General features: G+C 28.0%; 2 protein-coding genes across 3 annotated transcripts; both read left to right on the top strand.

Annotated features, from left to right (window-relative positions):
• Positions 1 to 7,945: 7,945 nt before the first annotated feature.
• Positions 7,946 to 9,508, top strand: LOC145745811 (uncharacterized). Of its 2 annotated transcripts, XM_082563972.1 has the most exons (5): positions 7,946 to 8,083; positions 8,146 to 8,230; positions 8,364 to 8,504; positions 8,574 to 8,698; positions 8,806 to 9,508. In XM_082563972.1, the coding sequence occupies exons 2-5, from the start codon at positions 8,177 to 8,179 to the stop codon at positions 9,023 to 9,025; spliced, it is 540 nt and encodes a 179-aa protein (XP_082420098.1). In that variant the 5' UTR covers positions 7,946 to 8,083; positions 8,146 to 8,176; the 3' UTR covers positions 9,026 to 9,508. The 2 variants fall into 2 exon arrangements, with proteins under 2 accessions (XP_082420098.1, XP_082420097.1); XM_082563971.1 differs by having other exon boundaries at positions 7,952 to 8,230.
• A 264-nt stretch (positions 9,509 to 9,772) lies between these two features.
• Positions 9,773 to 11,943, top strand: LOC145746078 (beta-galactosidase-1-like protein 2). Its single transcript, XM_082564264.1, has one exon. It carries the CDS (start codon positions 9,840 to 9,842, stop codon positions 11,763 to 11,765), a length of 1,926 nt encoding a protein of 641 aa, XP_082420390.1. The 5' UTR covers positions 9,773 to 9,839; the 3' UTR covers positions 11,766 to 11,943.
• Positions 11,944 to 12,101: the final 158 nt, after the last annotated feature.

Raw genomic sequence — 12,101 nt, 5'->3', positions numbered from 1 at the left:
GGTTAAACTATGCAACCTATAGTCTAAGATAATTTATTGACTTGAAAGGACCTATTTATAAAGTTTTACTGATTGTAAAGAAATGATATATTCGGGACGCGAAGCACAGGGTTGCCATGAAGATTAGTCTTTCAAGTTCAACCTATGGAATTTAAAATTTTACAAATTGTTACAAGTTATTTTTTCAAGAAAACCTTGTTTCAAAATTAAATTCTTAAACTTAAGGGTCGTATTATAAATAGAAATGGCAGCATAATTTTTAACAAATTTTTGTTTTAAAGATAGGGTAAATATAAAACAAGCACTAAAATCTGTGGTTTATTTTTGCGAATATCTATTGGAATTGTTAAGCAAAAAGATACGAAAAAGTCAATAAAATGCCAAAAAAGTCGGGAAATAGTAATTCTGGTTCTAGCAACCAGCGGCAAGTTGCTTTAAATGACAGCAAGGTGCCTGTTGCAAGGTTACGTCAAGAAAATATTGTTGTAGCTGAAAAAAGACTTCCCAATGGACAAATAGCACGGTTCAGGGATAACCACATTCACGAAGTCAAAGTTTTTGACCCTAAGAAAAAATAAAAAAAAAAAACATATTTTCGAAACAAGAATTTCTAAAAAAAACGAAACAAAAATATCTAGAGAAAAAAATTTAATAATATCATTTTTTATAAATCGTTCTGTATGACGTTTTCATTTTGATAAAATAAATCAACAACAAAAATTAAAAAAAAATGTTTTCAAGTTTGTAAAGATAAATAAATCATCATTTTCTTTTATATTTAAAATTAGCTTTTTTATGGAAATACAGTTTCGCAAACAATACAGTAGTTATTCCACAAAAGCAGAAGTAAACAAAAGTATATTCGTTTTAAAAAAATTGGAAAAACGAAAAAAGTTAAGTTTCTTTCTAAAAAAAGCAAGTAAAAAAAGCAAGTATCAAATAATTAAAATGTGAGTTTTATAAAAAAAACATCAGTTGAACGGTGGCCTACGTTAGTAATTAAACTTTAACTTGGGGTCACGCAGTTTTAAATTATTTTTTTGAGTAGTATACTATGTTATGCAACATTTTCCAAATGTAAATAAATGAAACTTAATGTAGGTATAAAGAATGGGTAAATGACAAAACAAACAATATTGGATAATAAAAAAGAAAAATTTTTCGTTCGGTAACTTCCCTAAGTCAAAAATAAAGTATTGTAAACGGTATAAACCGGTAGGCAAATAATTTTTACACTTCATCCAATCACATTTCGGCACAGATTAAACTATGCAACCTATAGTCTAAGATAATTTATTGGCTTGAAAGAACCTTTATTGGAAGGACCTATATATAAAGTTTTACTGATTGTAAAGAAATGATATATTCGGGACTCGAAGCACAGGGTTGCCATGAAGATTAGTCTTTTAAGTTCAACCTATGGAATTTAAAATTTTACAAATTGTTACTAGTTATTTTTTCAAGTAAACCTTGTTTCAAAAATTAAATACTTATACGTATTATAAATAGAAATGGCAGCATAATTTTTAACAAATTTTTGTTTTAGAGATAGGGTAAATATAATACAAGCACTAAAATCTGTAGTTTATTCTTGCGATTATCCATTGCAATTGTTAGGCTAAAATATTGAAAAAGTCAATAAAATGCCAAAAAAGTCGGGAAATAGTAATTCTGGTTCTAGCAACCTGCGGCAAGTTGCTTTAAATGACAGCAAGGTGCCTGTTGCAAGGTTACGTCAAGAAAATATTGTTGTAGCTGAAAGAAGTCTTCCCAATGGAAAAATAGCACGGGTCAGGGATAATCACATTCGCGAAGTCAAAGTTTTTGAGCCTAAGAAAAAATAAAAGAAAAAAACATATTTTTGATACAAGAATTTCTAAAAAAAAAACGAAACAAAAATATCTAGAGAAAAAAATTTAATAATATCATTTTGTATAAATCATTTCTGTATGACGTTTTCATTTTGATAAAATAAATCAACAACAAAAATTTAAAAAAATTGTTTTTAAGTTTGTAAAGATATATGAAACATCCTTTTCTTTTATATTTAAAATTTGTTTTTTTTATGGAAATACAGTTTCGCAAACAATACAGTAGTTATTCCACGAAAGCAGAAGTAAACAAAAAATAATGAATTTGTGTGATAGTATCTTCGTTTTAAAAAAAGAGGAAAAACGAAAAAAGTTAAGTTTCTTTCTAAAAAAAGCAAGTATCAAATAATTAAAATGTGAGTTTTATAAAAAAAACATCAGTTGAACGGTGGCCTACGTTAGTAATTAAACTTTAACTTGGGGTCACGCAGTTTTAAATTATTTTTTTGAGTAGTATACTATGTTATGTAACATTTTCCAAATGTAAATAAATGAAAAAAAATCTAATAAAATCTAATGTAGGTATAAAGAATGGGTAAATGACAAAACAAACAATATTGGATAATAAAAAAGAAAAATTTCTCGTTCGGTAATTTCCCGAAGTCAAAAATAAAGTATTGTAAACAGTATAAACCGGTAAGCAAATATTTTTTACATTTTGTCCAATCATATTTAGGCACAGAGTTAACATTGCAACACATTGTCTAAAAAAATTCATTGGCTTGGAAACCGATATATATATAGGACCAATATTTAAACCAGTTGTCATTTCTTTGAAAATACTAGATCTAGAAGATTAACTAAAAGTGAAGGAACTATTAATACAATGCCTAAAAAGACATCCAGCAATAATTCTGTTGCAAGATCCCAGAATAGGAACTCTGCAAGTGTTTCTCATCAGAGAGTTGCAACTAATTGTCATACTACTCCAAGCGGTCACAGGGTTCAAGTCAGAAATACCCAAACCCAGACTGTTAAAGTTACTGCACCTAAAAAGAAATAAAAGAAAATGTGTGCAAAAAATGAAAAATGTATTGATTTGGAAACTCTTTAATTTAGCAAAATCTTGTGTGATCGTATCCAGTTTATAAAAAATAAATCAATCTCAATTAAAAAGTAATGATTTTATTTTTATGAAAGCAAGTATGCTGGCAAAAAAACGTTTATACTACAAACTACATTAGTCAGATTTTAAGGTAATCAAATTAAGTCAAATATTTTCAGGGCAAAATTGTGTTACATATCACGTTACTAATTTAAAGGAATTTTGTTAAAAGACGTGATACAAATATTTAATTTATATTTGGTTTTAAGTCAAAACTTATTTACCTTTTTAATTTTTGTATTTTTGCATTATTGCAAATTATTTTTGCTGTTAAAACAGCCAACCGTAATTATGTTTTCAGTTTGTTTGAAAAATAGAACAAAGTTTTGCAAACAGTATAATCTATTTTGCAACCTCATCTAGCAAATAAAAGTATTACTAAAACTTGCAACGCAATGCATACTGCAAAAAGAATGTAGGGCGACAATATATAAGCTCAACATTCAGAACCAGAGGGCTTATTTTCTGAAATACTTAAGTGTTAAACCAATAGGCATAAATATCTAAAAAATGACCCGAAAGACAATTAACAGGCCAATAAAGACTAAGAGGCAAAGTACAGCTAAAATGAACGCAAGCCCAACTCGACAACGTGTTACCAAGGTTTCGGTTTCTCTTCGAAAGGAGAAAAGCTTCACATCTGATGAACCACAATAATAGTCGATGTTTGTCAAAACTTAAAAGCTTTTTGACTGCATATTCAATTTGATAAAATAAATCAACCACAAGGTCAAAAATGGGGGGTTCTTTTAAAAAAGGCGGGTTTTATTTTTTTTAAATGGGGGGTTTTATTTTAAAAAAGCGGGCGTTTAGCTATAAAGTGTCTTTTAATGATAAAAAAAAGAACATTGTTAAAATTTGGCATATCTAGTTTTGCTGATAATAAAGTTGCATTCCATTAGTTGCAAGAATTTTTCTCAATCTCGTATTTTGTATTACGTTATTAAACTTATGAAACCTAAATTGAATTTTTTAGTAGGCGAAGCTCAATTTTTTTTGCTTAAAGGCAATAAAAATGCATCGCTTTTTTATTTAATTGGTAAATTAATCTGTTGAATATTTACCTTTGTTTGAATAATATTAACTTTACGATTCTTAAAAATTTCTTAAAATAACAAAATCAAAAGTATTTGCGTTTTGTTTTTTAAAATACCAATTGTTACAACAAAAAATCGAGATAGGGTAAATATAATATTGAGGATAAAAAAAACGTGGGAGATAAAAAAAAAGCAACTTTTAGCTAAAACAATAAAAAAGGCGCCAAGAAATTTCTTTTCTTTGTTTGCTTTTGTTTGACTAAGAAAAGTATATACAGGAACAATATTTAAACTAAACGTAAAGAAAATATTAATACAATGCCTAAAAAGACAGCTAACAATGTTTATAAAAAAAATCAATTGGCAAAGATGCAAAATGGGCCTTACACCGAAAAGAAAATAATGGAATAACAATGTGTGCAAATAAAGAAGAAATGAAAAAATATTAAAAAAAAACATTTACTTTGAAACAATTTTAATTTACCAAAATTTGGAGCGATTGTTAATAAAATAACATGTTAATAAAATAAATCAACGTTGAGTACTAAGTAGTGATGTCTGCCTTATGTATTTAGTTCTATATTTAAAAATTAAGTTGTTAACTGTTTATTAATAAGTTATATAAGTTTAAACTAAAGTTTATTTAACCATTAACAGTGTTGCAGTTGGTTTTAAAGCGAGCCATTAATAGATAAATTTATAATTGTTTAAAAAAGAGTATATATGTATTACTTGGTTTTGTGATATTTAAACCTTTTACATTTATTAATTTACAAATAAACCACTTTATTTAAACCCCTTAAAACTGAACAATTATTTGAACCAGGTTGTATATACACAGCAGGTGATATAAATTATTAACTTCTTAAAACTAAATAAATTACATTTAAACCCCTAACATTTAAATTCTTTACTTTAAAACCCCTTAAACTGGACTCCTTACATTCAAACCCCTCACATTAAAATTTTTTATTTTAAAACACCTTTAAACTTGACTTCTTACAATTAAACCTCTTATATTTGAATTCTTTACCTTAAAACCCCTTTAAACTAGACTCCTTACGTTTAAACCCCTCACATTTAAATTCTTTACTTTAAAACCCCTTAAAACTTTAAACCCCATCATTTAAACCTTATTTTTTAATCTTTTTTTTTTTGAATCCCATAAATATATATACCCTATACATTTGAACCTCTTTTTTAATATCTTTTTATTTAAACTTTATTTAATTACGCTCTTAACATTTTAACCAATTTATTTGAACCCTTTTAATTACACCCTTAACATTTTAACAAATTTATTTGAACCCTTTTAATTTAAACCTTTTACATACCAACTTTTATTTAAACCCTTCTTATTTAAACCTCTATTTAAATTTCTTACATGGATTTAAATGTAAGGTGTTTATGTAAAAGAGGTTTAAATGCCTGGCCACTACTAAATTAGCATTAAAGTTTTCACTTACTAGATATATTTTGATAACTTATTTCAACATGTTACTTATAAAAAGGTATTCCACACAAAATACAGCAAAGAGAAAATAAACTGGTTGAGTTATGTTGTAAAGTTTAAAAAAAAATTAGCAATAAATTTATTATCAAAAAGTAAAGGCAAAGTTTTTAAGCCGTTTTTGCCTAGACAAGTTCTTAAATATAAGTGTTGTATTGCCCTTTTTTATAATTACGGGACGTTTTTTATGCGTTATTGGATATTTTTGAAATGTTTTTGCAACGTATTAAGTAACTTATTTTTTTTTAAAAGCCACGAAGCGTGTTCTAATGCAAAACAAAGTACCAAAAACAGTATAGCCTACTGGGCAAAGGTATTCAACTGAGTTGTTTGGTAAACATTTAGGGTAATAGACTAAGATTTTTATAGAATTAAGAAAAGTTGGGGTATAGTTTAAGTTAATAACAGTTTTAGCTTTAAATATAATTGTTTTGCTGAACTGAGATTCATTTCATTAGCTTTTTTTTTCGCTAAAAAATATTTGTCTAAAGTCCGCTTCATTAAAATCTGTTTTATTTGTTTTCGTATTAATCGTTCTTGTTCTATTTGTTTCTGTTCCATTTGTTTCCGTTCCATTTGAGTTAAATTTTAAACTAAAATGTTGTTTGATTGTTTATTTTTTTGCTGAAATAAATCAAAACTAACGTTAAAAAAATAAAATAAGTTTTATTTTATAAAAGGTGAGCATTTTAGCAATATAAAATGGTTATGAAAAAAAATAAGAAGTACGTTGTCAAAATTTACCTTATTTCTTTTTGCTAATAGTAAAGTTACACTACATTAGTAAGCGAGTATTTTCTTCTACGTCATATTTTAAATACATAATAAAACGCATGTAGCGTACATTGAATTTTTTATAAGATGCAGCTCAACTTTTTTTCATTTAAAAGCAGTTTTGTTATCTAATTTGATTTCATTTCTTTAAGATTGTATACAAGATAAGTTATTGATTAAATACTTTGTATAGAAGTTGTTGGAATATTATTTACATAGAAAATTCAAATATCTAACCTAGTCGAATTATATTTAGTCTTTTAGCTAGGTAAAACAAACTAACACGACTTCAAGTCTCCCATTTTATGACACCTCCCCACCAAAACACTCGATGGTCGCTGATTCCTGTTAATTGTACTATCTGTGATGTCACAGTTGTTGTTTGTGTTGTTGATGGCTGTATTGTTGTTGTGAATGCTGCAGTAGTTAAGGCTAAAGCAAATACAAAAAAAGATTAAAAAACTTTTAAATATTTTAAAATAAACTTATAATATAAAATGGCCCATTCAATTGTCCTAATAAGTAAACAAGTTGTTCCCTTATATAGAATATCCATTTTTTAAATGTTTAAATAGGTTATTGGTTACTTTACTTAGTAAAATTACAACATGGCATCATATCTAGTAGCCTAAACAACATACTTTTATACCTGTTGTATTTTCCATTGCATTACACAAAGGACTTTGGCAACAGAAATAACATACAGAATCTGACCCGTTCGAATGACAGAAATTTTCGTTTTGTAGTGTCTGAGCGTTACAACTACTTAAGTCTTTGCAAGTTTTTGAAATCTGTTTAACGTTGCTGACAATCCGAATTTCGTTCATACACGATTTCTAAAGAACAAAAATATAGATTTAAATAATGTAAAAACCATGTCATAATTTACTTAAGGTTAGTTTGTATTAAACAGGTTGTCCAATACCTCACTAGAGCTACAAGTAGCTTTATTTAAGTTACATTGGTCGTTATCGGACATTCCACTGCAATCATAACATTCCAGTTCTACAACAAAAGTTATTTCAAAAATCAAGAAAAATTTCCAATTTAGTAGTTTACTTTAGTTAAAATTAAGTTAACTTAACCTACTTTGTTCAGGTTGAACTGGTATAATAAAATGTCCCAATACTGTTAATAAAATGACTATCTGCTTCATATTAATTTAGCTGCAAACCTATTTTCATTCATTTATATGGTGTAAGGTTCATATGTTAGGTTCAAAAATATGGTGTTAGGTTCATATTTTGTTGCAAAAACATTCAAGCAAAGAATTTTAGGCTTATCAGCTGTGATTTAAATTATTATGACGTCATTTAAAGGATAGACCACGTGATAAAATAAATACGACATTTCACTGCGTATTTAAAAAATAAGAATTTAAATACTTTTTGCAAAAAATGCAATTTTTATTTATATGTATTTACTACGTTTTTTCAACAAAAGTTCAGACTTTATAATTCTTACTCACAGTTTAGCATTATTAATCACTTGCGTATATTACGTATCCTGTACGTAGTAAATTCTGATAAAAACCAAAGGTTTACTCGTTATTAGGCGCATGATGTTAATTAATAATTATGACGCTGTTTTACGTGGCTGTAGTAATTTTGTTATGTCATTTATGTAATAAATTATTTGTGGTAAGATAAAAAACGCAAAATTAACACCGTAGGCTATATAAAAGGCCTAGAAATGTTTAATACCTTGCCAAGAATAAAATTTTTATTAAAGATTTACTTACCTGTTACTAAATAACCAGTAACAACAGCTTAGAATGGAAGATAATGTATGTATTGAGTATTTTAAGCTAAATGCACAGTACTTTAACAGTGTATTTGAATTTGTTAGACAGAATACCAATGTTGAGCCTCCAGAAAAAATGTTAAACGTAACAAAAGAAGAAGCCTTGTCAGATAACGACACTGAACTTAAGGTATAAAATATGTTAAAAATATGACTCAACATAATCTAAAAATGCTAAATATTGTTTTTGGTAGGCTTTAAAGTATTTTATTATAGTATCATTGTTTATAGAAACATTTTTTTTATAATATTGCCTTTTACAGGACATTCTGCTAAATGGACACTCCATTATAGCATTTGATACAACAAACAAACATATATGTGGTATTGTTGTGGCATATACTTATGCTGGAAAATACGAAAAAACGAATATATTGAGCGACAAACTGCAAACTATATCAAGGGTATGGACAATTTGATTTCTAGTAGGTGTATATGTTATTTAAAATAAATAAAACTGTTCATTTTTGCAGTTGTACGACCATTCCTTGAAACCAGTGGAAAAAATTTTGCAGAAGAATAATTGCGCTATGCTAGACTATCTAATTGTAGATAAAAGTTATCAAAAGCGTGGGATTGCCACACAATTAGTCAGAGGGTGATTTATTTTTAATATTTTGTACTGATAGAATGATTTGTAGTATATATTGACCTTGTTGTTTATGATATTGCAGTTAGTAAGTTTTTATTGTTTTTTATTTTTAGAATATTATCAGCAGTTGAAGCCGAAAACTACCGCTATCTTATTGCTATAGCAACCTCAGCATTTTCCCAGAAAATCTTACAAAATTTAAATTTCAGAACAATTAAAAGTTTTCCATATGCTGAATATGTTGATACTTTAACAAATCAAAAACCTTTTATAAACCCAATAGGGCCCCATATTTGTCTAAAAACTATGGCTATTTGTACAAATATTTTTTAGCAAAAAAATAATATCAAATTTTTGTGATAACGTTTTTAAATAAGTGTCATAAATATGCAATTTTTATATTTCAATTTGTATATGACAGCAACTAGCCTTTTATTTATATATAATAGCAACTAGACTTTTATTTTTTTGCACGTCGTATTATTATTATCAAGGAATTATTTTATGCAGAATCACTATTTTATATAATCATTTTATTCAAAATCACTATTTTTGTTTTTATTTCACATACCTAAATCGATTTCAGTTTTAATTTAGTAAAAGTTATTTACTCTACACATGTGCGAATAGAAGTGTAGTGTGGTGTAATACGTACATTTTAAATACTTGTTTTTTTTTATTAAGATGGACTTTGTTCTTGCTTTTAATAATACGGTACATAGGTCGATTCACACTGTGCAATTAAGTGCATTTATAAAATCACTAGTACACAAATTATTTAAAAAAAAATTAAAAATATATTGTCGCTATTCAGTATCGCTTGAATTAACATATTACTATCACGTTGTTTTGCTAATGCAAAATAAAGTTGTTTACATTTTTAACGAAATCAAATTAGTCAAGCTAGCTAAAGTATGTCAAGAATTAGTTAGACTGTTAGATAAGGGTAATTATTTAAAAAAATAAGCTATACTTTTTAGGTAATAAAACGGATTAATTGTTTAGTTTTTTGATTATATAACGCAATTAACAAATTTAAATGATAAAGTTGACACGTGTTATTTCATTTGCAGAAAAAATGTCTAAATTTCATATATTTAATTTGCGGCCAAGTAGGTTTAAGTATTTCGTTGGGTTTCTACTTTGTATGGGGATTGTTTGGATATTATTTGCATGGCAAACTCAAATATCTAACTTAGATGAATCCAGAGTAATAAAACTGCTTGGCAAAAAAATCTCAAATTCTAAATTTAATGCAATTTCACAACGGACTGGGTTAACAGCAAATGGACCTCGTTTTAAGTTAGATGGGGTTCCATTGACCCTTATTAGTGGGGCTGTTCATTATTTTCGCATGCCTGCTGAATATTGGCAAGATAGGTTAATGAAAATGAAAGCATGTGGGTTAAATACAATAGAGACTTACGTGCCTTGGAATTTGCACGAACCTACGCCGGGGAATTTTGATTTTAGCGGTGACCTCGATTTAACGAGATTTTTGCTACTTGCTTATAAACTCGACTTTCTTGTTATCTTAAGACCGGGGCCTTACATATGTTCAGAATGGGACTTTGGGGGCTTACCCTCTTGGTTATTGAGGGACCCATTAATGAAAGTACGAACTTTGTACCCTAACTACTTGGACGCTGTCGTTAATTATTTTTCTAAGTTACTTCCTATGGTAAGACCTCTCCAATACAAAAGTGGTGGTCCTATAATTGCTTTTCAAATTGAAAACGAATACGGATCATATTACGAAGACCCTGAGCATGTTTATTTTCTAAAGGAGCTTTTTATAAAGCATGGAATACAAGAGCTTCTGTTTTTGTCTGATAATAATAATGGTTTGATTACGCAGAAAAATATTCCTGACGTGCTAAGGACTGTGAATTTTAAATACTTGGAAGATCACTTTGAGCAATTGCAGTCTATTCAACCTGATGCTCCGATGATGGTAATGGAATTCTGGACGGGTTGGTTTGACAATTGGGGCAAAGTACATCAGACTTTATCAATTCAAGAATTCTCCGAATCACTGAACGGAATTTTTAGTGCTGGGGCTTCTGTAAATTTTTACATGTTTTATGGAGGTACTAATTTTGGGTTTATGAATGGGGCTTTTCCTAGAAAAGAAGGGTACATTTCTGTGACAACGAGTTACGATTATGATGCGCTTATAGCAGAAAACGGAGATCTAACAGAGAAGTATTTTAAGGCTAAAAAAATAATTGATCATTATTTTCCACCAACTTCTAATGACCATGATATTCCAATGAAAGTTGATATGCGTGCATACCCGACAATTGACAACTTTTTGTCACTCTCTATTTGGGACAGTCTAAACGTCGTTCCACGATTAATGTCACAGGATCCTATTTGTATGGAAATGCTAGATATAAATGACAAAGCCGGACAGTCTTACGGTTACATTTTCTACAGATCTAAAGTTAATATTAACAGTGGAACTTCTGTAGAAATAAGTGGAATCGATAACGTAAAAGATCAGGGTATTTTAATGATTGATGAAATTAAAACTTTATATATTGACGCAAATAACAGATCGAATAACTTTAATCTTGGTAAGCTAACTGGTAATTCCGAAATTCAAGTCGATATTTTAGTTGAAAATGCAGGCCGAACGAATTGGAAATCTTTTAATGAACAGAGAAAGGGGTTAATTGGTCCATTATTAGTCAATGACAAACCTGTTAAAGAATGGACCATTTTTCCTTATGAAATGAAACCTGAATTTATAAATCAGTTATCTGAATCTATTTTGTGGAAAGTATTAAAAGAAACTGGTACTTTAAAATTTCCGTATTTTTACAAGGCAACTTTTAAGATTACTGAAACACCATTGGACACCTATATTGATATGTCTAAATGGGGAAAAGGTGTTGTATTTATAAACGGTAAAAATTTAGGTAGGTATTGGTCAATTGGGCCACAATTATGCCTTTATTTGCCTGCACCATGGCTGAAGCAAGGTCAAAATGAGATTGTTATTTTTGAAGAGCTAAAAAGTGCCGCTAAGATAAAATTTTCTGCCTCAATGAAATATCTTCATTTTTAAATCTTTTTTATATTTGGTTTATAAATATTAATTTTTTTATAAAATTTGAGATTGTTCAAAGGTACTATTTGTTTAATTGTTTTGCTATGTTGTTGTAATGTATTATACTATAATTTTTTTTTGTTATGCCTACTTTATTAATATGAATTAATATTGGTATTTATAATATATTTTTATAATCTAGCCTTTTAATTTTCGATATTAAAGTAAACGTAAAGTAAAAAAAATTATGTTTATATTATGCAACTTTACTTTGTTTTTTGTGTAAATGTTTTTTAAAACATGACTTAATAATTATAAATGATATAAAAAATATAGGCTATTATTTAATTTTAA

Source organism: Corella eumyota, chromosome 3 (genome assembly GCF_963082875.1).
Source record: "Corella eumyota chromosome 3, kaCorEumy4.1, whole genome shotgun sequence".
NCBI classification, from domain to species: Eukaryota; Metazoa; Chordata; class Ascidiacea; order Phlebobranchia; family Corellidae; genus Corella; species Corella eumyota.
This window is presented reverse-complemented; position numbering and strand designations above follow the sequence as displayed.